This window comes from Lacerta agilis, chromosome 2 (genome assembly GCF_009819535.1).
Source record: "Lacerta agilis isolate rLacAgi1 chromosome 2, rLacAgi1.pri, whole genome shotgun sequence".
NCBI lineage: Eukaryota > Metazoa > Chordata > Lepidosauria > Squamata > Lacertidae > Lacerta > Lacerta agilis.
The window spans coordinates 5716449-5744006 of NC_046313.1; the positions used below are offsets into that span (position 1 = coordinate 5716449).

Below are 27558 nucleotides of genomic sequence, written 5' to 3' on the forward strand. Positions count from 1 at the left end.
GTCATTGGTGGACCCCTGTTTAGGTCAGAGATATTGCTGCTCTAACATGCTCTGCATCAGCCTTCTTCAGCCTCGGTTCATAAAGTGTTCTGGGGACTGCTCAAGGCTTCTCTTGCCTTAAGGCAGTCACCAGATCCTGCCAACATTACATGGACGTGTGTGTTTGTGCCACTGGCTGTTTATTGGCCTAGAGGCATTTCCGAAATGCGAGCGACAAGATCCATGTTGGAGGTGGACTAAGCGGTGAGAACTAGAGGCTGCAATCGACACACAAGTTACGTGGGGCATGAGTCAGCTATTTTAAAACCCCTTGAGATCCAATGGCAATGTTTAGCGCATGCCCAGATCTCTCCCACTGAAGTCAATGGGATTTTAAAGCGCTTAATTTTGAGTGGATCATGCATGCCACGTGTAGCTGGGGGGCAAGAGATTTACTGCATGTACAAACTGGTTAATAAAGTGGTCCAGTTTCCCCACTTGACTGGGTTCTCTCTGTTTTCTTTGCATGTGTGTGTGTTAATAAGCTTCTTCTGCTTAATTTGGGTGATATAATGATGATGGCTTCTATAATACAAGAAGCTGTGAAGGTTTTTGGCTAATACGTGGACTCCCAGGTGAAATGCAAGGAAGAGGTGTGGAGTCTTAGCAGTCTTCTCGACATCAGTTCATTTCTGGAATTTACCCAAGGTGGGGTGATACGGATTAAATAGCTTTAAAATGGGCATTAGACAGATCCATGGAGGTTGAATCTTTTGGTGGCTACTAGTCATGATAGTTATATGGAACTTCCCAGATCGGTGGTAGCAGGAGATATGCCACTCAATACCAGTAGCTGTTCAGACAAAAAACCCTCTTTTGTAAAATTCCCGGAAGTGCGTAAACTAAGTAAGCTACAGCTTAGGGCCCCAGATTCTAAAGGGCCTCCAAATACATTATTTAGAAAAACTAAATTTCAAGTTTTACCTAAATGGTTAAAAAAAATCAATAGGCTTCTTGCTAGATAGATAATACTTTATTCGGCTATAAGCCCACAAGGTAAGACAAATCAATAAATATGTGATATATATTTAATCAATAAATATATGCTATATATATGTTTTAATTCAGGCATCCCCAACCTTCGGCCCTCCAGATGTTTTGGACTATAATTCCCATCGTCCCAGACCACTGGTCCTGTTAGCTAGGGATCATGGGATTTGTAGGCCAAAACATCTGGAGGGCCGCAGGTTGGGGATGCCTGTTTTAATTAGTGTGTTAGCTTTTTGTTGCATCCTCACCTATGTATATTCATATATGCAAATATGAAACTTTATCATTTCTGCTTTCGGTGTCCTTTCTGTTGTGTTCTTTGTCTTCTGTTACAAAACTTTTTTTAAAAAAATGTAAAGGGGAGGAAGTTTAAAAAAAGGTGGGGACATCTTTTGGTGATGCTGTGGGGCCTCTTAAACTTGACATAGCTTAGGGTTCAGCATGTCTGCTGGTTGGCTGCTGTAGGAAGCAGGATGCTTCACTCACTGGCCCTTTGACCTGATCCGTTTGGGCTCTTAATGTCCAGGTTGTCCTAGGAATCAGTCCAACAAAGCAGAAAATGGTCCACCTGGGTCGGGGGTCAGCAACCTGCGGCTCCGGAGCCGCATGCGGCTCTCTGACAGGTCTCCCGCGGCTCCGGCATGTCCCCTTTCAATGCCCTTTCAATAATAATTAAATGGTTATCGGCCAAAAAAAAGGGCCAAAAAAATCATGAATAATCCGCATCAACGTTGAACAGCTGGGCGGTCTTTCTTAGCCCTCTCGGGGTTCTCGAGGACAGACCCAAGATTGATGTCCACCTTGACCACTCCCAGAGAGAGGAAGTGACTTCTTCACACCAATAAGCGTGTGGGGAGGGCTGAGCTTTTACCACCTCGGCGTGCCGATTGGCAGGACAGATCACCCGCCTTGGCGCATAGGCTCGGAGCCGGGGCCTTACCGCCGAGGTAGCCACTGAGGATGAAGGCGGGAGGTGGGCACGGGAGAGCGATGCTTCGTCCGGCCAATGAGCCGCCGGGATGCCTGTTCCTGTTTGAGGGGAACATGCCAATGAGGGTGGCGTTAGGGCGGGGAGAAGAAGGAGCTGGGCTTTGCGAGTTATCGAGAGAGAGAGAGAGAGAGAGAGAGAGAAAAGAGTCAGGATAATAAAGGCGGCGGGAGGTGGCGGCCCCTGTTCTGAGCGGCCCCTGTTCTGAGCGGCCCCTGTCGGGCGGAATCCTTTTCAAAGCGGCCGCGCGGAGGGCGGAGCAGGCGGGCCAGGCGTCGCCGTGATGGGAGGGCGGTGATGGTCGCCGACAGGATGAAGTAGAGCTGCTTTGGGGCGGCGGCGGCGAAAACGTCCGGGCTGCTTCTGAAACCTCCGCCAACCGGTGCTTCGCCAGCGCTCGCTGCGGGCGGTGTACATGCTCAAGACGGCCCCAAGGGCGGCTCGGGGCCCCGGAGCCCCGAGGCCGGCACGCTGCAGTGCCTGGCGTGATTCCCCCCCAACCTGTTTTTTGCTTTTGGGCTTTTTGCCTTGCTCTCCCACCCCCTCTATTTTTCTTCCTCCCCTCCTTTTTTAATCCAAGGGGAGAAATCCCATTTTTAAAACAAACAAACAAACGAAAAACAAACACCCCCCACAGCTGCTGCAGCCACTCTATTTGAATTTTTATTATTACCCTTTTCTCCCTCTATCCCCCCTTTTTCTTTTCTCTTCCCCTTTTGTTTTTGTTTTCAAAAAAAGGAAAAAGAAAAAGATTTTCCCCCTTTATTTTTATTTTTTAAACTACTACATATTTTTAATAGATATTCTCCCCACCCCACCCCACCCCCAATTTATATTTTTCCACCCCACTTTTCCATTCCCACCCCCCCTTTTTCTTTCTTTATTAGTTCGCTTGCCAACCTATCTTAGAGGGGGAAGCCCTCTCTCCCACCCACCACACCCCCCAAAAAACAACTTTGAGCTGAACCCCAAAAAACGGGGTTAGATCACTGCTGAAAGTAGATCACAGTTTCTTGGGAGTTGGCCACCCCTGGTATAAGACATGTAACTAGAATAAAAAAATTTAAAAACCAAGCAAATAATTGTAATAACTACTGTAATAAAGCACTGCTATAATTATATATAATTTCCCTAAAATTTTGGTTTCATTCGCCTTTCCGTGCTGAAATGTCACAACCTGAACGACCATGGCTTGCCCCCCCCCCCTAGTTTTGATCCTGGATACGCCCCTGAGTCAATGCAAAAAAGTAATAACTTATTCTTGTTGTTTTTACTAATTATACTTTGCATTGGCTCCTATACGTTATTTATTATTATTGCATTAAGGTAAGAAACAATATATGCAGCGTTATATTTGTTTTAAATGTCGCAATGGTTTTGCGGCTCCCAGTTGTTTTTTCCCCCTTTGGAAACGGGTCCAAGTGGCTCTTTGTGTCTTAAAGGTTGCAGACCCCTGACCTGGGTGATGGTCCATTTGACAGGCAGGCCAAGAAAAGCAATAAATGAAAAAAGGAGGTTGGGTTAGACGAGGACGCTCTTTTTCAACGCTTCCCCTCAGCCTGCTGATATCGCTCTAGCCCGCCTGAGAGGCCCCTATCCTTCCAAAGTTTCCCATGCCTTCTGTTGCGAGCTAGGAAATGCGCCGCTATCGCCACCTGTCCTGGCTCCAGCTGGAAGGGAAACGCCGGCAAGAGCAGGAAGCCGAACTGTTCCTGTCCTTAGTTTCTGGTCACTGCTGGCCCGGGCGGGACTTCCTTGGGGTGGCTGGAGCTGACACAGGGAGTGGTTGCTTAGTCAGCAAGACTGTTTGGTCTAGGCAGCGGCAGTTTGGGTGTGAGAGTCAATAACAAAGGAGCGGGGGGATTGCTAAATGCTGGGGATGAGAGATTGTGAGTGAAAGCGAAATATTTTGAGGTGTCGTTAGGGTTTTCCATGAAACGGGGATGGTGGCGTCTGTGGATTCGTGGTGGAGAATCATACAAACGCAGTGCCAAAAAAGAGGCCTTAAGAAGGTTATCTATTCCAAAGCCTTGCGCTAAGGCAAGAGTCATCGCACCACTCCCAGACGTTTTAAAAAAAGGCACCTATCCAGCACAAGGTCACAGGCTCCATTATCTTCTAGATTTTAGCAGGCAGTTGACAGAGAGCAAAGGGGGCCAAAGTCTACTGACGCAGAGGAACAAGGACCGTGTTCAGTAAAGTGCACCCAAATATGCGGCTAAGTCACTTGTTCTGCGAAAGTGCAACTCTGCTTCCCCCAACCTACTGCAAAAGTCATTTGCTAATATTATCTGCAAATTAAACCTTCCCCACGTAGCCCATAATATTAGGAACTGATATCTAGTCATACACATGGGTAATGACCAGCCATTTATATGAAAGCCAACTCACAATATTCTGTCACAAATTGGTGTGGCCAAGAAAAAGTACCGGATGTGTGCTGAATTTCTGTGGGGTTCATTTTTCACATCTTTCTAGAATGGTAGCTTTGCCCAGCATCCCTCCAGATAGCCTTTTTATTGTGCATTTATGCTGATTCGTATGAATGATATTGTTGGAGTGGTTATAAGAATCCCTCTTTCGCACCTGCAAAAGGTTTTGGGCAGACATTCTACCTTGTTTCCAATCAGCACATGTCCCGTGACTTCCTGCCGAAACCCTGTAGTTCTTTTATACCACACATTGTTGGTTTATTTTTGTTGTGCTTTTGTTGCACACTATAGCACAAGGGTGCCCCTCCAGACAGAAATAACACAATACTATTGGGGACGTAAAAGGGACCCAGGTGGCGCTGTGGGTTAAACCACAGAGCCTAGGGCTTGCTGATCAGAAGGTCAGCGGTTCGAATCCCTGCGACGGGGTGAGCTCCCGTTGCTCGGTTCCAGCTCCTGCCCACCTAGCAGTTCGAAAGCACATCAAAGTGCAAGTAGATAAATAGGGACCGCTCCAGCGGGAAGGTAAATGCCGTTTCCATGCGCTGCTCTGGTTCGCCAGAAGCAGCTTAGTCATGCTGGCCACATGACCCGGAAGCTGTCTGCGGACAAACGCCGGCTCCCTCGGCCTATAGAGCGAGATGAGCGCCGCAACCCCAGAGTCGGACACGACTGGACCTGATGGTCAGGGGTCCCTTTACCTTTTTATTGGGGAAGTATCACAGAACAACTAATAAAGCAGGATGATGTCTGGAAGGCCCAATATAAATCCAGCCCTAATGCGCCATTATTGTGTCAATGCCAGCTCAGACACTCTTAGTATAGCAGGAGCAGGGATATTTGCCTTAGGCAAGCAACTATCTCTACTCCCTGTGCATCAATGCCAGGGTGCTAAGGTTAGGAGCCTCTAATGCATCATGTGTGTAATACTGGTCTACCTTTTAAAGGTAAAGGGACCCCATACCATTTGGTCCAGTTGCGGACGACTCTGGGGTTGCGGTGCTCATCTCACTTTACTGGCCGTGGGAGCCAACGTACAGCTTCCGGGTCATGTGGCCATCATGACTAAGCCGCTTCTGGCGAACCAGAGCACCGCGTGGAAACACCATTTACCTTCCCGCCAGAGCGGTACCTATTTATCTGGGACCGAACAACGGGAGCTCACCCCATTGCAGGGATTCGAACTGCCGACCTACTGATCAGCAAGCCCTAGGCTCAGTAGTTTAACCCACAGCGCCACCCCCGTCCCGGTCTACCTTTTAGGACTGTTTTAAAGATTAATGTGGTAGAGTGTGTGGATCACTTTGCACAATTAAATAAAGCACCATGTATTCTATTATAATTACTACTAAAACCACAAAGGGTTTGTTGTGAAAATTACAAAGAATTGACTGGAACTAAAAGGATGAAATTGTTTATAAGAGTCATAAGGAATAAATTACTGTGCTTCCTGCAAGTCAGTAAGAAAGGAATGCATCTTTTGTTAAAAGTAGGTATGTGTAAAACTGTTTTTGCTTTATAACAGTACAAGCATACATGGGAGTTCTTTTTGGGACTATTCCTGATACTCAGCTATTGAAGAGGAACAGAATAAACAAGCCAGCCTATATTCCACATGCAAAATTGCAGAAAGCAGTGAGCAGTATTGGCTGCACATTACAACATAATTTTGCACTTAGTTTAAAACAAAGAAAGGCGCTAGTCCTTAAGCCTGCAAAAATAGGCTTGAGAGTTTGTGGGAAATGTCTGATCAAACTGGTGACAGGAATGATGGTTGTAGTGCTGGAGGAGCTGCGGAGGATTGACAGCTGTCATGACATAAAGCTTCAGTGCCATGCCTGTCAGTTTGTCCCTCCCCTTGACTAGCAGAGGTGGAATAAATTATGCAAAATAAGCATATGTTTTACATACTGCAGCTTGATTTGCATAATCTGCACAGCTGCTGGTTCCAGCTTTTCAAGGAGCAGAATGTGAGCTAACTTGGTACACAACATCGAGGGGTGTTGATGTTTTAAGCACACAGCTATGACAATGTGATCTGAAAAGCAGGCTGGGTTTGGAGGCAGCATTGCACTTTTGATGGGAATAGCCCCCCCTTTTTTTTAGGAATGTGTGTTTGGGACTGGGGGGGGGGACAACAGGGAGAAGAGCAGGCGCTCGGAGCGTGATCCTTGGGGTGAGAATAGGAATGTTGCAAAGCGCACAAGGGAGTCCCTGTGTTCATCTTTGAAATGCCGAGGGGGGGGGGGAATGTGCTTGCATGCAAATAGCCCTAATCTGCTACAAACAGTCCGCCTGCCCTTGAGAAAAGTCCCTCTGTTTTTCCGGAACTTGCTTTTTCTTTCTCGTAACCAGCGCGGCCTTGCCTATTCAACTCAGTAATCCTTCTGGAGGGAGGGAGGCAGTTCCAGAACTGCAACCCAGTATGGGCATATTCTAGAGCAGTAGTGACATGAGCTGCATATGCAAACATCAGAGAGTCCAGAGGCATCTGGAGCTGTTTTCCCTGCAGGCAGCCATGGCGTGGCACCTTTCTTGCTCCCATTTCTCCCCACGTAACACAGAGGGGACTGGATTGTGTGGGTTCAACAGTACGTTCAACACTACTCCTGTTTAGCCGTTTGGTCCTTCCTAAGCCTGTGGTTCTCCCTCTCTCCTCCCCCCCCCCCTTCCCACAAACATGTACATGTGGATATGCATGCAGAGTCTTGTGTCTTGTCAGGGACAGGAAGATAGATTTGTCCCAGCATATGCACATGTGAAACTTCCCTATCTTGTTCGACAATTGGTCCATCTACCGCAGCGTTATCTACTGGCAATAGGAATCCAGAACTTAGGGAGATAAGTCTTTCCTGAGGGATTTTCAACTTTTTGACACCGTAACCTTGCAAAACGTGTTCTCTGCCATCCATGGACCTACGCTCAGAGAATACAGTCATGCCTGCTCACAAGCACATAAAAGAATGTGCACCAACTCAGCTTAGTATTCTTGTATGCATACGCCCACAACCTCCTTTCCTGTGCTAGAGCGTGGCTAGGATTGGATTTGCCTTGGGCAGCTTCTGCTCCCACCTCTGTGCCCTTTAACCTTCAGCAAATGTGCTGAGGGCCCTAAAATAGCAGCCACTGGAGTCAGACAGGAAACACACAGGGGTGGAGGCTGGAGTTCAGACAGGCAGGAAATGGGCGGGAGTGTTGCTCCCCTGTCCCACAGAGAAAGAGAGAGAGAGAAGGAATGAACATATGCATAGTTCCAGTATCCAGATGATTGATGGACGAAATCACATTCAACCATGACTACTTCTGGAAATAGGGACCCAGGTGGCGCTGTGGGTTAAACCACAGAGCCTAGGCCTTGCTGATCAGAAGGTTGGCAGTTCGAATCCCTGCCACGGGGTGAGCTCCCGTTGCTTGGTCCCAGCTCCTGCCCACCTAGCAGTTCGAAAGCACGTCAAAGTGCAAGTAGATAAATAGGGACCGCTCCAGCGGGAAGGTAAACGGCATTTCCGTGTGCTGCTCTGGTTCGCCAGAAGCGGCTTTGTCATGCTGGCCACATGACCCGGAAGCTGTCTGCGGACAAACGCCGGCTCCCTCGGCCTGTAGAGCGAGATGAGCACCGCAACCCCAGAGTCGGACACGACTGGACCTGATGGTCAGGGGTCCCTTTACCTTTTTACTTCTGGAAATAACATACACTGGACGACCAGCCTCCAAACAGATGCATGCACCCTCCTTCATATTCCAGAGTTGGCACACCTACACACAGAGAGAAACAAAGCCACACACAACCACACACTCACTCCTGTATTCCTTTATTTCATACTCCACCTGGTTCAGTCCAATCCCTTGACATAGATTGGGATTCATACCATCATGTTCCTTCACAATTTGCACCAGAGCGAGAAGGATGGAGAGAGAGACACCCCCAGCGAATGTCAAAAGGGACTGCAAGGCCCTGAGCGAAACCCTCCCCGCCCTGCATCAAAAGATAACGCCCTGCCAGTTGCTTTATTTATCGGCAGCTGGGGATGCTGCAATCTCCCCACAACACACATTGGGTGGGCCATGGCTGGCTTCCTTCTGAATTTTATCATGTTCATCTGTCTCCTTTGAACCCCCTCCAGTCTGTCCACTTCGCTCCAAAGGCACAGAGGCCCCCAGACTGAAGGAACACAATTCTGTAAATGAGCTGAACTTGATCTGTGTTATACAGACTGAGGGAGCTGTTGATGTCTTGTGTCTAGTAGCCTCAGCTGTGTCTAAGGCTTGGAGGCAGGCAGTAGTCTGGGAGAGACATTGCATCCCATCGTGCTCTCTCTCTCTCTCTCTCTCTCTCTCTGTGTGTGTGTGTGTGTCTGTCTGTCTGTCTGTCTGCTTTTGCCACTCTACCAAATCTGGCCAAACAGGTTTGTGCAGGTTTTAAAACAGCATAACCCTCACCCTTTCTGCAGAACCTGATTAGAGCAGGTGAAAGCATCCACAACAAAGAGAGACCTTTCTTTGACACCATCTTAAGAGGTGGAGATGTTGTCTGTCTCTAGCCTTTATGAGCTTGATGCAGTTCGCTTCCAAGCTTGCCTTTTTGGATCGCTTCTTAAAAACAACAACAACCACCACCACAACAACAACACTTCTTCCATCAAGCCTTTCTTCCTGGACCACCCTCACCACTTCTGCACTCTTTACCACCACATCCTTTCAACTCTTTTCCTTTTCAGTTCCCCCATTCTTGTATTATCTTCCTTCAGCTTTGTCCTGAGTTTACTTTGGGGCCAAGTAAGGCATTGGGTTTAGTGATTTGCACGCTGATTTGTTATTGCTATTTTGATCTGTCCTGCAGTCTTATGTTTTAATTGTGATATTTATAATGTTTATGGTTTTATTTTCTTTCTCCGCTGCCCTGTTCATTTTACTGGAGGGGTGATCTTGAGACAGCTTGTAAATTAATACACTTTCAATGGCAATTACTTCTTAGTAAGTGTGTCTACAGTTGCATCCTCAGCCACCCATCAATGGGTCATATTCAATGTAAAGGTAAAGGGACCCCTGACCATCAGGTCCAGTCGTGTCCGACTCTGGGGTTGGGGCGCTCATCTCTCGTTACTGGCCGAGGGAGCCGGCGTACAGCTTCCGGGTCATGTGGCCAGCATAACAAAGCCGCTTCTGGCGAACCAGAGCAGCGCACAGAAATGCCATTTGCCTTCCCGCCGGAGCGGTACCTATTTATCTACTTGCACTTTGACATGCTTTCGAACTGCTAGGTGGGCAGGAGCAGGGACCGAGCAATGGGCGCTCACCCCGTCGCGGGGATTCGAACCGCCGACCTTCTGATCAGCAAGCCCTAGGCTCTGTGGTTTAACCCACAGCGCCACCCGCGTCAATTCAATGTAGCGTGAACCTAAATGTTCTGTCAGCGCAAGCATTTCTGCTTGAGCAACAGAACACTCTCCCTCTCCCTTCCATGTCCCCTAAATCCGTTCCAGGTCCCCCCCTCCCCAACCCTCCAGAGCAGATTTGGAGGTGGTACTGTGGAAGGAAGGGGGAATCTTATGGCAATAACGTAATCTTTGCTAGTGCAACTATTTAAATGAAAATCACACGATGGTCAAGGTGTCTCCCCTGCCAGGTAAGCGATTATATGGAGATGAAATATGGACTTAAATCCACACAGAGACATTGCTTGCGTTGATTTATCTTGCTTGTTGGTATATATCAGAGGCTGTGAAAATATTGAAGGAGAGAAAACAAAGGACAATAGTTGACCAAACACCTCCGGAGTTTGAAGCATGGGAACTCCCACATAAATTTAAATAATCATGAAATAATAATTCGGTAGATTTGGAACTTTCTTTTTATTATTATTGATAATTGGATAAATAATTTGGAATGTAATTTGGAATGTTTCAATGTGATTTTGTTATACTGGAAACTTTAATAAAAATGATTTGGCAAAAGAAAAGAAAAGAAAATCACACGATGGTACAATGGATCACAAGTCAACTTCTGCAAGTCAACGTGAGCTGCCCTTGGGTAATAAAGCCCCATTTTGGGTTTTTCTTTTGCAGGTGGGTGCGCGAGTTTCTCAATGACGAAAACAAAGGCCTGGATGTGCTGGTGGATTATCTCTCCTTTGCTCAGTGTGCGGTGATGTAAGTGTCTGCATTTCCTTTGAGGTGCCCCTGAATCTTCCCGCCTCTTCGTATCACTATTGGAAGCAGTGGGACTTTGAAGGCAGGTTGCTGGGCATTGTGAGTGGGGAGAATCCTGCTTGCAGGCTTCCCATAGACTCCGTGTTAGAACAGGATGCTTGACTGGATGGGCTGTTGCCCTGATCCAAAAAAGCTCTTAGTATATTTTTATGAAACATATTTTTAGATGAAATCAGTCCAGAAGGATAACTGGTTTTTTGTTTTTTTAAAAAATCAGTCTTGGGGCCTATTCATGTTCTCATTCAGATTCCCAGACAGGCAGAATAATGTTGTTGAATTCAACATTTTCCATCCCAGGACTCTTACTTCTGGAACATCTTTAGCTGGCAACCATCTGCTGCAATGGCTCCCCTTTTTCAACTTTTGTGATAGTCATCACCATGGGGTATTTATTAGGGGCATAAATCTGCTTGCTAGTTGGTTAATTATCTGGCTTTTCAATGACGAACTGGTTACGCTAAAAATAATTCAAATATTATGAAAAACTCAATTCAGGTGTCTTTCTGGGAAGAAGTGAGACAATTTTGCATCAGTGTCTCTGGGCAAGTTCAGGTGGCAGATGGTTGGGGTCACACTGGCACTGAAGTCAGGGCACTGCTGAATAGGCCCTCTCTCTGGCCCCCCACTCCACCCCTTGTGAGTGTCCCCGAGGAAGATTTTGACAGTTTGAGGCAGGCTCACATGGAAGGAGATACACCTGAAGGCACTTTGATCCCAAAGCAAGGGCAGGGAACCTCTTTCAGCCAAAGGACCACATTTCCTTCTGGGCAACCTTTTGAGGGCCACGTGCCAGTTTTGGGGCCAGAGGCAAAAGTAAGCAGAGCAATGAGACTCTGTACAGCTGGCTAGTTTTTGCACACATGCTTTAGCTTCCATACAGGCAAGCTAGAGACATCATCAGAGTTTAAGCACACACCCCAGCCCCGTCAAAAACACCCAGAAGAGAGTGCAGAAGAGAGGGAGGATATGGCTGGAGAAGATGTGTGACCTGGTGAGACTTGGAGAACCGCATTCGACCACTGGACCATAAGGTCCCCACCTGTGCTGTAAAGGTTAAGGCCAATTTTTCAAACTGGGATCTTTAAATGGACCAGGAGGCCAGTGCAGTTGCTTTAAAACTCCTCACCGAGATGCAAAGAGCAGCATGGGAGCGACTTGTGAGTCAGTGCCCTGCTGAGCGTCCAGTTCCCCTTTTAACAAGGGAATTGCTTTGACAGCAACCAGCTCTGGAGGTCTATCCTTAATTGTAGAGTTGGAGGGGACGGTGAGGGTCATCTAGTCCCACTCCCTGCAATGCAGGAATCTTTTTGCCCAACATCGGACTCAAACCCACAACCCTGAGATTAAGAGTTCTCATGCTTTACCAGCTGAGCTACCTGTGACTCCTTCCAGGATTCACTGGACACAGCTCTAGTAGCTCCCAGGAAGCAAGCTGGTGTGTGCAGCACCTGCTCTAATGTAGACGCCTGAGTGCCACGTAGTTCACTTCTAATGTAAAGCCAGCCTGTAGCACAGTGCAGATTGGCCTGTAGGTTGTGAGCACACATCTGATGCAATGCTAGCCTGGGAATTTGTCATAGGGCAGGCCCAGCCTTAAAAAACATGCCTGCCTGCCTGTCTGTGTGTATGTATATATATATATATATATGCCTTGTTCTCGGTTTTCTTTGTGCTCAGATCCTGCTTACGCAGGGGGAGATTTGAGCGTATGCTGGCGCCTTGTCGCATGCCAAGCTGCTGGGCTTGTGGCCTGTTGGAAGGAGCCCCCGTGAATCCAGAGCTTGAGCGCTCAACGCAGCTTTTGTTCTCGAGCATCTCTGTGTGTGTGTGTGTGTGTGTGTGCGGCTGGGGGGGTGTCTGTGTGTCTGTGGGCATATGTATGGTGTGTGATCCGTCTCTGCCCTCCAGGTTTGATTTTGAGGGCCTGGAAAGTGGTGAGGATGGAGCGCTGGAAAAGCTGAAATCCTGGAGCAGGTCCATAGAGGATCTGCAGCACCCCAGCACCCTGTCTGCACCCTACGCCAACAGCCTTGCTCGCTCTGCGCGCCAGTCTGCTCTCCGGTATGTACCTCCGCCCTGCTGTGCCTTCTGGTGTGTAGCCTTCTGAGCTCTGCCGTTGGTTGTAATAATAAACCCCCTCCCTGCTTTCTGCCCTCCAGGGGATGCCGTGTGCTGATCTCTTCTCCCCACTCCCATCCTTCCCCCTTGATGCTCCTCTGGCGGTAGCTGGCCATGTCTCCTCTCTGCTCCAGGCCTTGTCTTTTGCCATGCTCTGTTTGCCTGTCTTTGCTGGGTCTCCTGTCCTCTCTCTTTCTCTGTCCTTGTCACCTGGGTAAGTATTTCTGCACTGGGCTGCTGTGTGAGGAATTCTGTGCACACTCCCCGGGCTGGACAGTGGCCTAGGTGCATGAAGACGTGCGCGGGAACGCAGAGGGGGGGCCCCTGCAGTCCACACCCAGGGCTGGTGGCCTGGTGGCAAGCAGGTGGCCAAGCGGCCAATGGGGACCAATGATCCAAGAGCAACGTCCAAGACTCCTGGCACCTCGCAGTCCGGAGGTTCCTGTCCTGGGAATGGACATGGTTCAAACTCCAACTTAGTCACGGGCTCGTTGGCTGACTTTGGAAAAGCTCCTCCTCTCTCAGACTCTGATTCCCATCTGTAAAATGGAAAGAAAAACAGTTTTACCTCGCAGGGCTACTGCTCCTGACAATTTTAACTGTATGCCTGATGATTCTTGATAATCGTAGGCATTCGGTACTTTGAGGTGGCTGGATATCTTTGCAGGTCCAGCAGAGAAATTCTGTGGTGTATTTGTTTATTATTTGTTTCATAAACAATTACATACCACTTGATTGTAAAAACCAACGAACACCCAACCACAACCTCAAAGCAGTTTACACATTGAGACAGCTATTGAGCAACAAGGGCTGCTGAAAGATTATTGTCATTTCCCCCCTTCAAAGAGACATGGGTGGTTTGAAAGAAGTATTGCTGTTTGTGGTATATGCATTCATCCTGCTACAGTGGTACCCCGCTAGACGAATGCTTCGCTAGACGAAAAACTCGCTAGACGAAAGCATTCGTCTAGCGGGAGGCTGCCCCGCTAGACGAAAAAGTCTATGGGGCTGCCTCGCAAGACGAAAAAATTTCGTCTTTTTTTTTTTTCGTTTTGCGGAGCGCGGCTCCCATTGCCGCTCCGCAAGACGAAAACCCCGCTAGACGAAAATTTTCGCGGGACGAATTATTTTCGTCTAGCGGGGCACCACTGTATTTTGTCTGGTTAAATAGGCTTGGGAGGCTTTTGTGTTTACCCAGATCCTGCAAAACATAGTTGACCAAGATAAGAAACAGAACATGTTGAAACAATGCCTTTTTTTTTGCAACATTTCCTACTCTTTACCTCTAGCCTAAAAAATATTAAAACAAGTTTAGAGGGTCAGAAGACATGATGCCTAAATGGTACCCATGGGTTGGGTGGACTCCTTTTCTTACTTAGTTTGGTCATCTGGTTCCCTTTCCAACTCATGTCTTTAAAAATTGGGAGCTCATGAGTTCAGACATTTTTAGCACAGGTGGGCATATCTGCGTAATAATAATAATAATAATAATAATAATAATAATAATAATAATAATTTATTATTTGTACCCCACCCATCTGGCTGGGTCTCCCCAGCCACTCTGGGCGGCTTCCATCAAATATTAAAATACAATACCTGTGGGAACTCCATCTTGGATGAGGGTTGTGGCTGCGAAGGGATCAGTGTATCCCCATATTGTCCACATGGCAGATATATATGATGAGCCCCAAACTCAGTCAAAGGCTCAGATCAGGCCACACATACTTTTCCTCCTTGATCATTGAGCTTTTCGGCCCTTGTGTTCTTTCTGTGTCTCAAACACCTAGAAAGTATTCCAGATTTCTGACAAGAAACTTCTTTATTCCTTTTGGGAAAACCCCATTTTAATCCCCAGTGTATTTAGAAATTTTGTTTCCTTTTGGGGGGGAACTGTGTAATTTTTTTTTAAAGCAGCATGACTTTCATTTCTCCCTGTTTCAGCAAATAAAAGCTGAATGCCCTATCTCTTGAGGGGTGTTTGTGCATGTGTTGAAAGCGAAAACTGACAACAGTGGTCTCCTGGAACTTAGCTTTTAAGTAGATTAGCAAAACCCCTGAGTTGATCTTCGACTCCAAATGAGCGGTAGCCATGCAGCCTTTCTTTTGCCAGCGAGAAACCCACATCTTGGGCAAACCTTCTGACAGAAGCTGGTGGTTCTAATTACAGCTCTCCCTTCCTGTTCTTAGCTGCGGCCGTGACCTCATCATTGGCATGGGGCAAACATTTTTTTGAGCCTCACTGCTTTTTCTCTCTCTCTGTGTATGAGTGTGCTAAATGTAGGACTCTCTTTTTGCCAGATACACCACCCTTCCCAGCAGGAAAGCCCTGAAGAACTCAAGGCTGGTTAGCCAGAAGGATGACGTCCACGTGTGCATCCTGTGCTTAAGAGCCATTATGAACTACCAGGTAATGCTGGCAGGACTGTTGTTATTGCCTTCTTCTAGCTAGGATCAGGGATGCCTGTTGGCTGCAAGTCTAAACCCAAGATTTCATGCGTGGGGAAAGCTGAATTCTACCCCAGCAGAGTAAAATAAATCAGAATGTGTGCTTGGACTTATTTATTTACACATGTAGCCTGGCTCCATCTAAAGGGCCTGGGATGGGTTGCGGAAGTTGGAAACAAGTGCAGGTGACTGGACACATAAGGCATTCTTCCTATCTGAAGAAGTATGCATGCACACGAAAGCTCATACCAAGAACAAACTCAGTTGGTCTCTAAGGTGCTACTGGAAAGAATTTTCTATTTTGTTTCGACTATGGCAGACCAACACGGCTACCCACCTGTAACTGGAACATAAGACATGTGTGTGCAATAAAAGAACTTTTTTGAGGGGCAGGAGGGAGGCATGAACCCCTATTGTGTGATGTGTGATATTCCTTCATTTATTTATTTTTAGTAATGCCAGTTTCCTAGATGATTTGCACCACAGTCATACCTCGTGTTGCATTCTCTTAGCATGTTGTGTCTTTTCGGGTTATGAACGCAGCAAACCCGGAAGTGTTTACTTCCAGGTTCGCCGCATGTGCAGAAGTGATCGGTGCACTTCTGTGCAGAAGCGGTCTTCTAGTTGTGGACTTTTCGGGGCGTGAACGGCACCCCGGAACGGATCATAGCTGTCAAGTTCTCCTTTATTTTAAGGGAAATTCCATTATGCTGAACAGGCTTCCTCGTGAGAAAAGGTAATGGACAGCTATGGAACGGATCGAGTCCTCAACTAGAGGTACCACTGTATATAATGACTCCACCCCACTCTGTGCCTGGGCTGCTAAATCAACAGTTTCGCTGAGGTTTTGCTGGTTCTTTCTACTCCTAATACTTGTATGCATTTCTTCCCCTTTTTGCACGTCAGTATGGATTCAATTTGGTCATGTCTCATCCTCACGCTGTCAACGAGATTGCCCTCAGCTTGAACAATAAGAACCCCAGGTAAGGCGACTGGGTGTTCAGGTGCACCCTGTGGAAACGTGGATAACTTACCCTCTATAGGTGGACTAACGTGGCTCCCTTTGTTTGGCTCTTAATGTGTTTAAAAATGCCAGGTCCTGCTTGCCTTAAAACCAGCGTCAAGTCTCTTCAGCTATCCCTTGGGCTTCTCCTACGAGGAAGGGGTTTTAGTTATGTGATGGGACTAAGAATTTCACACCCATACAAAGAAGTCAAGGCTGGTGTCACAGGTGCTCCCCAGCCAAAGGAATGCACATGGCAGATAGTTAACTCTTCATTGACAAAAGCAGACACTGAGAATAGTTTCTATGACACATACCAATCCAGCGTCTAGGCTGCTATTCCCAGCTCTGTGCTCTATAGAGCAGTTGCAGCAATAGGGGATCACTCCCCCTCCACCTGTTTATGGATCTCTCCCCCCACCCAGTTCTGGGAGGCAGTGGTGCAGGAGTGGGTGGGGAAGCCCCCACTTCATGTGCCTCACCTGCCTCTCCCTCTTTTTCTTCAGACCCATCCTGTGCTCCACCCAGGGGCGTCGCTAGGGAGGGGCAGTAGGGGCGGTACGCCCTGGGTGACAGGGGAGGGGGGGTGACAAGCGTCGGCCCCTCCCGCCACTCCCACATGCCGCCGCTCCCTCCGTCACCCCGGGAGCAGCAGCGCACGGCCCGACGACGGAGTGCACCTGTGCGACATTTTGCGCAGGTGCACTCTGTCATCAGACCGCCGCTTCCGCAGCCCCCTTTTGAGCCGCAGAGCGAAAAGGCGGCTCGTGGGGCTGCCGTGTGCGATCGGTGGGGAGCCGCCGATCGCGCTTGGCAGCCCCACAAGCCGCCTTTTCGCTCTGTGGCTTAAAAGGGGGCTGCAGAAGCGGTGGCGGCCCGCCGATGGAGTGCGCCTGCATGACATTTCGCGCAGGCGCACTCCGTCGTGACGTCACAATGTGATGTCGCGACGCCCCGCCCCCGGGGCGTTTTCTTTCACCGCCCCGGGTAGCGCAGAGCCTTCCTCCACCAGTGGCTCCACCCTCCAGCTCTGAAGCTGTCATAGACTGGCTGGGGAACCCCCAAGGAAACCCGCAGGGGAAGAAGGCTCAGAGCCAGGGGTTTGGTGGTGAGACGACAGAAGCTTCCTCTGCCTCTGCCTCTTGCCTCCTGGCAAGTAGAGGTCCCCCTCAAACCACTGCTCTCCCACAAATCCCTTCCCGTGGTGCACACGAGTCAGCGGCCTTCCAGTCCCCAGCAGCTGGAGACAGACACTTGCTCTTAAATGAGCTGAAAGTGACTTGAGAGAACCATCACTTTCCATGGGGCCCTGCAGACAGATTGATATTTGTTTTTGCATGCCATTGATGCAGTAATAGTGCATCAGGGCTAGATTTATACTAGATCATCCGCACATCATCCCGCCTTTTTAGATGTGCTCTGATGCTTCCCCAGTGTTATTGGATTATTGCCACACTCTTACAATGCAGTGTGACAAAAGTGGGGGGGGGGGGTCCTATAAAAAAGAGAATATTTGTGTTATGAAATGTTACAGGTCCTCAGCAGGAAATTAGGGGACATGCACTGATTGGAAAGGGACTCTTAAACTTTTGCTGGCACAAACAGTATTGAAAACAGGATCACGTTTAACTGCCCCAAGACCATCATGAGCACAATTCATAACAGATGCACAATAAAAAGGATGTCTGGAGGGGTACGTGGTGTGTGTGCGTTCGTATGATACCGTGGATCTCTCCATATATTGCCACTGGTCAAACAAGTTTTGCAGGTTTTTGACATGCTTCATGAAACCCTGCGAAACCTGTTTAGCCAACATGAAAGTGGGATGAGTTCACACACTGTTAGCAGCCACCCCTCCTTCAAACTGCCATGAGCTCTGAAAAACAAAACGAAAGAATGGCCTGCCTCCAGCTAGTGAAACTGATTTCGAGCAGGTTTTAATTTGCAGAACAGATGTGCACTTGGACAAACTTTCTCCTGTTTCCTCATATTGTTTGGCCTGACTGAAATATCTGTGCACAGCCAGAAAAAAAAACTGTCTGGGCCATGTTGTTGATATAAAGTGCATTGATCATCTGCGGATTCCAGGCCTTCCATTACAAAGTTGCTGGTTTACATCTTGTGTTGGCTTATCACATATCGAGTCCTGGCACTGTATGATGAATGGGCACTTATACAGAGGGAAGCAAGCTCATGAGTGAACCATGTCCCTGGGGTCTTTTGGTATGTTCTGCATAGTAATGTTTACAATACGAACTGCAAAATAAAAAATTCTTCTTGCATAGATGTTATAAGTTTGCACTTTTTTTATTACCTCTCCTCGCCCTAACAATTCAGCATATGAAAACGCAGCTCGGTTAAGAAACTCCCTGCGGGGCTCAGTCTAATGACCAATCTTGCCCAGTGTTCTGTATTTGATAGCAGCCAGGGAGACTGGCCTAGGTTTCCTTGGTTTCTTTTAAGCCTTCACAATACTTGCATCAGGATTTTAGTGTGCATCTCCCCCCCCCCCAAATATACACGTTTGCATGCAATATTGCCTAACATGTACACTTTTGCGAACAAATTTCCCCAAATACAATGCATTTTTGTACACCACTACACCATCTCAGCTCTCCAGAAATTGGAGCAGAGAGCAGTTTCTTACGACGGAAAGTGCCTTATGCCAAATCAGAACATTGGTGCATCTAGCTCAGTACTGCTGACACTGGCTGGCAGGTTTCGGGCAGGAGTCTTTCCTCGGTCCTACCCAGGAGACACCAGGCATTGAGCTTGGCACCTTCTGTGTGCAAAGTAATGACCCTTCCTCGTTACGCCAGGGCAAGTAAAAGTCAGCCAGTGTCGCCCATCTGGACAAAGTGCCCGGATGAAAGTGAAGGTACCTTTTAATAACTGCACCTTTAAATACCGTAATTGGGTAGAAGATGGAATTTCAGCAGGTATAGTTTGCATGAAAACCAATGGGAAGCACTGCTTAACCAAGAAGGCCCGAGGAGTAAACCAGATACACTGTTGTTAAGATAAAGTCCTGCAAGCTGCCCTTTAATTGGTAAAGTGAGAATGCCATGGAGATACAAAGAAAAACAAGCCCTTTCTCACTTGAAAGCTGCTGCTAAAGTGGCAGGATCATGCCAGACATGGGCATAAAATACTTAACTAGCTGATCAAGTGCATCACAGATAACTCGGTTCTGCCCCCCTAACATAAAGCCTGCTCTCCGTAAAATAAATCCTGGCTCCGCCCGTGATGCCAGGTATATGTGGAGTCACTCTACCCCAGCATCCCTAGAGGGGAACCCCCTGTTTACCTAGCGTTAGTTGCCGCACCAATGGATGTGTTCAGCTGGAAACCAGAAATGATCAAACTGCACTAGGAGCAGGGGCAAAGCTGAAGAACCAGGGACACCTGCTGATCCAGAAAACCTACACCTGTGTTGCAAAACTGGAATAGACAGCGGTTTGTTGGAAGCAAGGCCCCCTGACAGGAAAGCCTCAACTTTGAATGCTAGGGGTAGCCAGTTTCGTACCCTGCAGGTGTTCTTGGACTTCAGTTCCCACCAGCCCCAGCCAACATGGCCTGTGGTTGGAGATGATGGGAGTTGTAGTCCAACGAGACTTGGAGGTCACTACATTGGCTGCCCCTGCTGCATGCCCCTGCCAACAGTTGCATCCGAGGGGTGCTGTTATCATTGTGGGATATATTCTGCGTCACCAGCAAAATGACGCTGCTTTTTTTCTGGTGGGTGGCACATCTTTGCTTCTCTCTTTTCTCTCCAGGACGAAGGCCCTGGTGTTAGAACTGCTGGCAGCTGTTTGTCTGGTGCGCGGCGGCCATGAGATCATTTTGGCTGCTTTTGAGAATTTCAAGGAGGTGAGGACTAACCTACAGCACCATGGGGAAGATCAGCAATGGGGAACCTTCTTGAGCTCCCATCGGCCCTGATCATTGGCCATGATAGCTGGGGCTGATGGGAGTTGGAGTCCCAGCAATATCTGAACGCCACAGGCAGGGCCGTCTTAGGGAGATCGGCCGCCGTGGCGCGGCGATCCCTCTGGCGCCCCCGCCGTGCCGCCTCTCCGCCGCCTCCCGCGCTTGCTGCCCCTCGGGAGGGGGGGTGGGCGAGCAGGGGACGAGGGGGGTGGCGCTGGAGTGGCGCGGGGCTCTGTGCGCCCTTCCAGTGCTCCTGGGACGGGAGGCGAGGGCAGCCGGCTCGCAGCCCGCCCGGGACCGGCATGGGCGGCAGCGGTTGCGCCACCAGCGCGCGAATGCCCGGCCGACAGCCCGCCCATGGGGGCAGGGGCAGGTTGGGGAGGGGGGTGCCCGGTATGCCGGTGGGCTCGCGGGGCGCCCCTGGGGAGCCGGCGCGCCGCGCCACTAGCCCCTATGGATGAGACGGCCCTGGCCACAGGTTCCCCATACCTGGGAGAGATATCAAACTTGGAAGAGGAAGGGAAGGCAAGATGAGGGAAATGGACGCAGGAACATGGGAATGAATGGCCAGAGGGGTGTGCATGGGAGTGGGGATAAATTAGTATAAAGTTGTGCGCACGAGGTGGATGGACAAATGGACAGACAGGTACGCAAGTTGAGGGAGGGAGGTGGAGGAAAAGTCGTTTAGCATAAATGGAAACAGTAGCAGTGGCCAAATCAGTGATCCCAAATCAGCACCCATGTGTTAGTGCCACTTAGGAGCAAAATACAATACCAGCACACATTGGTACCTGTTTACCTCTGCCTTCCTGAGCTCAGGAGTGGGCCTCTATGCAGGTCTAATGAGGTAAGCTCCATTCCACACCATAACTGTGCTTGAAGGCCCACCAGTCCTGTTTTTGGATGGCGTGAGAGCCAGTGTGGTGTAGTGGTTAAGAGTGGTAGACTCGTAATCTGGGGAACCGGGTTCGCGTCTCCGCTCCTCCACATGCAGCTGCTGGGTGACCTTGGGCTAGTCACACTTCTCTGAAGTCTCTCAGCCCCACTCACCTCACAGAGTGTTTGTTGTGGGGGAGGAAGGGAAAGGAGAATGTTAGCCGCTTTGAGACTCCTTCGGGTAGTGAAAAGCGGGATATCAAATCCAAACTCTTTCTCCTCATAAAACCCTGTTGCCTTTCATTCGAGATGAAGTTGATTGAAGGCTCTTCTCTTGACACCCTCAGTGTCTGAGGTTAGACAGGTGGACCCCAGGCCTCCTCACCCACATTATGGAATTCCTTCCCTACATGTGTGAGCCTGGCACCATCTTTTAAGTGCCAAGCAAAGCCTATCCTGTTCGCTTAGGCTTTTAATTTCATCTGATCTGCCTTTTCGTGGCATCTTCTCCTCCCCACCTTTTTGTGTATTTTGTCTTAATGGATCCTGCTCTCTTAAATGATTGTAGTAGTATTTGTTTGTTTGTTTGTTTGTTTGTTTTTACCCCGCCCATCTGGCCGGGTTTCCCCAGCCACTCTGGGCGGCTTCCAACAGAACATTAAAATGCAATAACCTATTAAACATTAAAAGCCTCCCTAAACAGGGCTGCCTTCAGATGTCTTCTAAAGGTCTGGTAGTTGTTTTTCTCTTTGACATCTGGTGGGAGGGCGTTGCACATGGCGGGTGCCACTACCGAGAAGGCCCTCTGCCTGGTTCCCTGTAACTTGGCTTCTTGTAGTGAGGGAACCGCCAGAAGGCCCTCGGTGCTGGACCTCAGTGTCCAGGCAGAATGATGGGGGTGGAGACACTCCTTCAGGTATACTGGACCGAAGCCATTTAGGGCTTTAAAGGTCAGCACCAACCCTTTGAATAGTGCTCGGAAACGTACTAGCATTAGCATTATCATTATTAGTTGTTTTATTCTGCTGTTTGGCACCTTGAAACATCCATCAAAGGCAGGGAATTATAAATCCAAAATTTAAAAATAGGTGGAGCCTACACACATGCAGGGTAGAAGGAGAAGGAGCCAATGCTCTCTCTGCCGAGTGATTCAAGCAGAGCTGCTTGTTCCTCCTGCAAGGGCTGCTGGCGTGTGGCTGGATAAAGGAATGAATACAGGAATGTGCTTGAGAATATTGGAATGTGCATGTGAATATGGTAGAAGGGATGAATAGCTACGTGAAGGGGTACTTATGGAGAAGTCTACAAAGGCTGCATACCAGGAACAGTCTGTATTTGGCTGGCTCGCCAGTACTAAAGCACCCTTAAGACCCTGCTGTGTTCTCTGCTTCTCAGGTTTGCAAAGAGCAGCACCGCTTTGAGAAGCTGATGGAGTATTTCCGCAACGAGGACAGCAATATTGACTTCATGGTAAGGAGCAAAAGCCCTGGTGCCTTGAGTTGCATAAAAGCACGAGTCGCTTTTCTGTTTATGCCAGCAGCTCCCACAATCTGATGTGAAGGACAGATTGCGGTATATATACAGTGTCATTAGACCACTGACACACTCACAACTCAAAACTTTCTAGAAAGCATTCAGAAAACATCCAGCCTTGCTTTCTAAGAAGAAGTCCTTCATCAAAGTAACTTCACCAAAGATATACAAGTGAAACTCGAAAAATTAGAATATCGTGGAAAGGTACATTTCTTTCAGTAATTCAACTTAAAAGGTGAAACTAATATATGAGATAGACTCACGACATGCAAAGCAAGATATGTCAAGCCTTTATTTGTTTTAATTGTGATGGTTATGGTGTACAGCTGATGAGAACCCCAAATTAACAATCTCAATTTGGGGGTTTTCATCAGCTGTATGCCATAATCATCACAATTTTAACAAGCAAAGGCTTGACATATCTCACTTTGCATGTCGTGAGTCTATCTCATATATTAATCTCCAGTAGCTAATGAAAACAATTGCTTACATAGACCAACTTTTCCACGATATTCTAATTTTTCGAGTTTCACCTGTACATGCTGTCACTGACCATGGCGTGGGCAAGGATACATTCCAGCCAAGCATAAACACTTGGGCCAGTGAGGGATGTGGCCAACAGAGTGTGGCCTGAGAAGAGTTCTGATGGCTGGACAGAGCCACCAGTAGCTTCTCCACCCCTGCTGTGGATAATAGATGGACCAATGTTCTGACGCAGTACGGGCGGCACACATTTCACACAAGGGTTCAATTCCCGGCCCCTCCACACATTGGTGGAGCACACATAAGTGTGACCCACTCCATTATACCCCATTATGCCCCAGAGCTGCCCTCTTCCGGGTCCAAAAGGACCAATGCGTCACATGCCAATTGGACGTGCCTAAAATGATCGCCACCTGCATAAGGCAGTTCCTTATGCTTCTAATTACCATGTTCCAAAATAGAGCTGTAAAACCCCTGTATTAAGCACACTGCATCCGCCAATTGAATTTTAGGAAGCAACATAGGAAGATGCTTTACTCCAAATCAGGCTATTGGTCCACCCCAACTGGCAGCCGCTCTCCAGAATCTTGGGCAGAGGTCTTTTCCATCACCTGACCCCTGATCCTTTTTGAAAAACTGGACATGCTGGAGACCGGACCCACGGCATGAAAAGTGAACATCTGCCACTGAGCTGAACTCCCTCCTCTTAATTATTCAGAGCTGCTCCCAAAAATCATGGTAGCTGAGGTGCAGGGATCTGAAACCCGGAAGCCTTCCCCATCTATGCAGGCATTCCCATTTTACATTGTGAATTGGATTGGTAGTGAATTGGATTGGCTGGGTACCTATCTCTGCTATGGGGTAGGGACTCCCCGCCCCACCCCACCCCACCCCATCCAGTTTATGTTACAGAACCGTTTAGAAAATGTGTTTCTGCTTCTTCTGCTTCTTGAACACAGCCAATATATTTTTATTGATTTAATACCTATTAACAACAAAACAACTCCTAAATGGTTTATAGTTTACAGTGCAAGCTGCATGGTTTACAGTGCAAAACAGTAAACTTGGCAGCCTATGTTCCCATCTGTCTTTCCCAAGTGCTTTCACCTGGTGGGCCATCATGTATTTTAAAAGTCTTCTGCCTATTGCCCTCTCTCAATGCCTTTGCAGACCTAGGTCTGGCTCTTGCCTCTTCATTCCTTCTCCTTCCCAGCAAATGGGTTGATGGTGGGACTTTTCACAGGTGCATTCCCCAACTGTGGTGTCCTGGAATGTAGGCTTTTTAAACATTTGATCCTGTATCGGTGGAATCTCTAGACCAGGCTTCTTCAACATGGTGTATTCCAGCAGGGGTGTAGCAAGGTAAATTGGTACCAGGGGGCAAAAAATTTTTTGTCAAACCCCCCCCCCCCCGGCATGGGAAGGTCAGGTGGTACCCGGAGCGGAAAATTTCTTGTAAACCCCCCCCCCCCCATTGATCCCCCCCCCACAAAAATGGTTTTACGTTATTTCATATTTTCTTACAAAGGAATAATAACAAGTAATAATAATAATAATAAACTTTTATTTATATCCCACCCTCCCCAGCCAAAGTCGGGCTCAGGGTGGCTAACATCAGATACATAACATTGGTATAAAATCAAACAATAATTAAATTACTTCCTTAAAACATCTCAGAATCAAATTAAAGTCTAATTAGATGGCTTTCCACAGGGTTAGGGTGGGGATTAGTAAGTGTTCTCTGAAGTGAAATTTCAGCCTTCATGACATAGGAAAACAGCCAAGTGAACAGCTATTTTGGTGGAGGAGGGTCAAGATATTAACCGATATGCATGAAATTTCATATATAGCTATATAATCCCTAGTATAGTAAGATAAGACCTTCGGAGCAGGCATTTTCAAAAAAAAAATATTCCAAAAAAAAATAATCAAAAAAATTGTTCCTTGATAATCTGTCACCCCCTCCATTATGAAACCCGGGGCGGCTCGCCCCCCCTTGCTACGCCCCTGTATTCCAGATGATGTTGGACTCCCATCAGGCCTCAAACCAGCGTGGCCAACAGCCAGTATGATGGGTTGTGTTTTTTTAGTCCAGCAGTATCTGGAGGACACCACGTTGTGGAAGACCCTGGCACTCTAGACAAAACCACAGGGGAATGACAGATTGAAGATGTGCGCCATAATGCCAGCTGCCCTCTCTCCGTGTGTTTTGCAGGTGGCCTGTATGCAGTTCATCAACATCGTGGTACACTCTGTTGAGGACATGAACTTCCGCGTGCACCTGCAATATGAGTTCACCAAACTAGGTCTGGAAGAGTTCTTACAGGTAACACCCCATCTCTTCACAAGCCAATCGAGAACAGCTGATAGAACCCAGTCCTGGTCAGACTTTAAAAGGCCAAATGCTTGACAAAGATGGGGAATAGATCTGAACCTTTTGTAGTTGCATGTGCTGCTGGCTCTTTTGGCACCTGCATGCTCAGTTTGATATCTGCAAAGCAGCACCTACTTTAAGTAACTCAGGACCTGGGCCTTCCTAGATTTGGGGCAATAAGAAGTCTTAACTTTTTCTGTTGTGACTGGTGCCCATTCTGAGAGGTCCTCTATAGTAAACTACTGAGGTTCCACAGAGCCCACCCTCTCATCACAGAATAATTTTAAATAGTATCCGTACCATATCTGAGATGGGACGGTGTTAGTCATGAAGGGTCTCTTGTCAAGGGCTCCAGAAACCAATGCCCAGAATTGTTAGCTACTCTTGCTTGGATTCAACGTTCCCATTGTTTTTCAGTGAATAACTTGTTCCTCCTGCCAATCAAGAGATGTAATTGGTGTATCAATTTAAAGTATTCCTCTGAAAGTTTCTGAACACCAGAGTATCTAGTTCTGTTCTAACCTGTGCCTTTAAAGATAAAAGCATTAATGGGTTAAACCAACCAGTTGCATTTTTCCTCACCAGATTTTTCCATGACTGGGGTTGTGGTCTGACACACGGAATCATTAAATTGTCATATTCATGTATGGTCTCTTGATCTTTGTCTAGGTCCATTGCTTTTAAGTTAAACTCTACCAGGGTGTTAGAGCAAATTAATGGTTGGAATTTCTCGGAACAACTTGTGACCATCTGGGCAGGATGGCTTGCTCAGATCCATCAGCAAAGGACACCTGCATGGGAGAGGAGGAATTAATAGATAAAATCACAGGAAGGTGGCATCTACTCACACTTGATCCCTAAATGCATAGGTGCTTAATGCAAGCAAGATCCCTGCATTTTCCCTGACCATAGACAAGTTTTGATAGCTGTCAGGGATTGCCCGGCTCCTCGCGAGGAGAGGGCGAGGGGAGGTCCTACTCGGGAGGAGAGCCGGGGCAGAGGTATTCCTTGTGAGGAGCGAGGGGGACAGGAGGACTACTCGAGAGGAAGGGCTGGGAGGAGGTCCTGCTCACAAGGAGGGCAAGGAGAGAGGTCCTCCTCGGGAGGAGGACTGGGAGAGCAGCTCTTTGCGAGAGGAAGTCTCTCTAAGTTACATGGAACCTCAGCCACTTCTGTCGACGGACTCCGACTCCTCTAGCATTTCTCCTGAGGTGTCTCCAAGGGAGGAGGAGGTGCAGAGGCTTGGAGACTCTGGGCAAAGACCCAGCATCGCCAGCCAGAGAGGATCTGAGGAAGAGCTGCCGCTTCCGGCGCCAGCACAGCATCGGAGGGTCAGGAGGCACTGCAGATGTCGTTTTAGGGTGCCGAGGCTTTGGTGTTGGGTGGGAAACAGGAGAGCGGCACTTCCGGATTCTTCAAGTGACTGAGCGGTCATGTTTGGAACTAGCTCTACACTGTAAATAGAAATGCACAATAAATAGTCTTAGTAACTGAAGGCTCTGTCGTTACTCATGAGCAACCCTGGGAAGGATCCTGGCAATAGTGATCTAGGAGTAATGTTGTTCCTCCTAGAAGTCGTTGTGCCAAATCCTTGAAGCAAAATCGCTTTGAGGTTTGAATCACACGCCGTGCTGCGTTTTGGTCCTGATGAAAAACATGGGTGTGTTACATTGCAGTCTTGTTCTCAGTCTTGTTTTTCTTCATTCCCTTTTTTCTCCTGGTGCACAGAAGCTACCTTTTGAGGGGAACAAAATGCCCTCTAGGCTTACAGTTACGATCAATAGCACAATATTTATGCACTAAAATGCAAAGTAGGCTGAAAAACAACAACCAATGTGATCAGTACTAAAGATCGACAAGAAAACACAGCTCCTCATCCTTTTAGTAGAGGTGTTTTTCAACCAGAGGTGAACTTTGTCCAGGCAGGATGTTTGTGTATGAGAGAGACAGATTGACAGAATGGCAGCATAACGTACTCTTACTGGAGAGTAGCCCACATTTAGAGTATCTTTTGGAGCCTTTGCAAACATACAGGGTTACTCTTGTTAGCCTGTTGCAGCAAAAGCAATTAAGAGTCCAGTGCAGCCCATGCGGGTGGCGCTATGGTCTAAACCACTGACTCTAGGGCTTGCCGATTG

General features: G+C 48.0%; 1 protein-coding gene across 7 annotated transcripts in view; it reads left to right on the top strand.

Annotated features, from left to right (window-relative positions):
• FMNL3 (formin like 3) overlaps positions 1 to 27558 on the top strand; it is a 104672-nt gene that overhangs the window by 52576 nt on the left and 24538 nt on the right. For 6 of the 7 annotated variants that reach the window (XR_004425842.1, XR_004425843.1, XM_033138185.1 and 3 more), the window contains exons 5-11: positions 10515 to 10598; positions 12567 to 12719; positions 15075 to 15183; positions 16128 to 16204; positions 20001 to 20094; positions 22426 to 22500; positions 25262 to 25372. Coding sequence is in view for 5 of the 7 variants with exons in the window: in XM_033138185.1 (XP_032994076.1) it covers positions 10515 to 10598; positions 12567 to 12719; positions 15075 to 15183; positions 16128 to 16204; positions 20001 to 20094; positions 22426 to 22500; positions 25262 to 25372 (703 nt within the window). In the remaining 2 variants the exon portion in view is untranslated. The remainder of the gene's footprint in view (positions 1 to 10514; positions 10599 to 12566; positions 12720 to 15074; positions 15184 to 16127; positions 16205 to 20000; positions 20095 to 22425; positions 22501 to 25261; positions 25373 to 27558) is intronic. The other variant, XM_033138206.1, reaches the window with a different exon arrangement.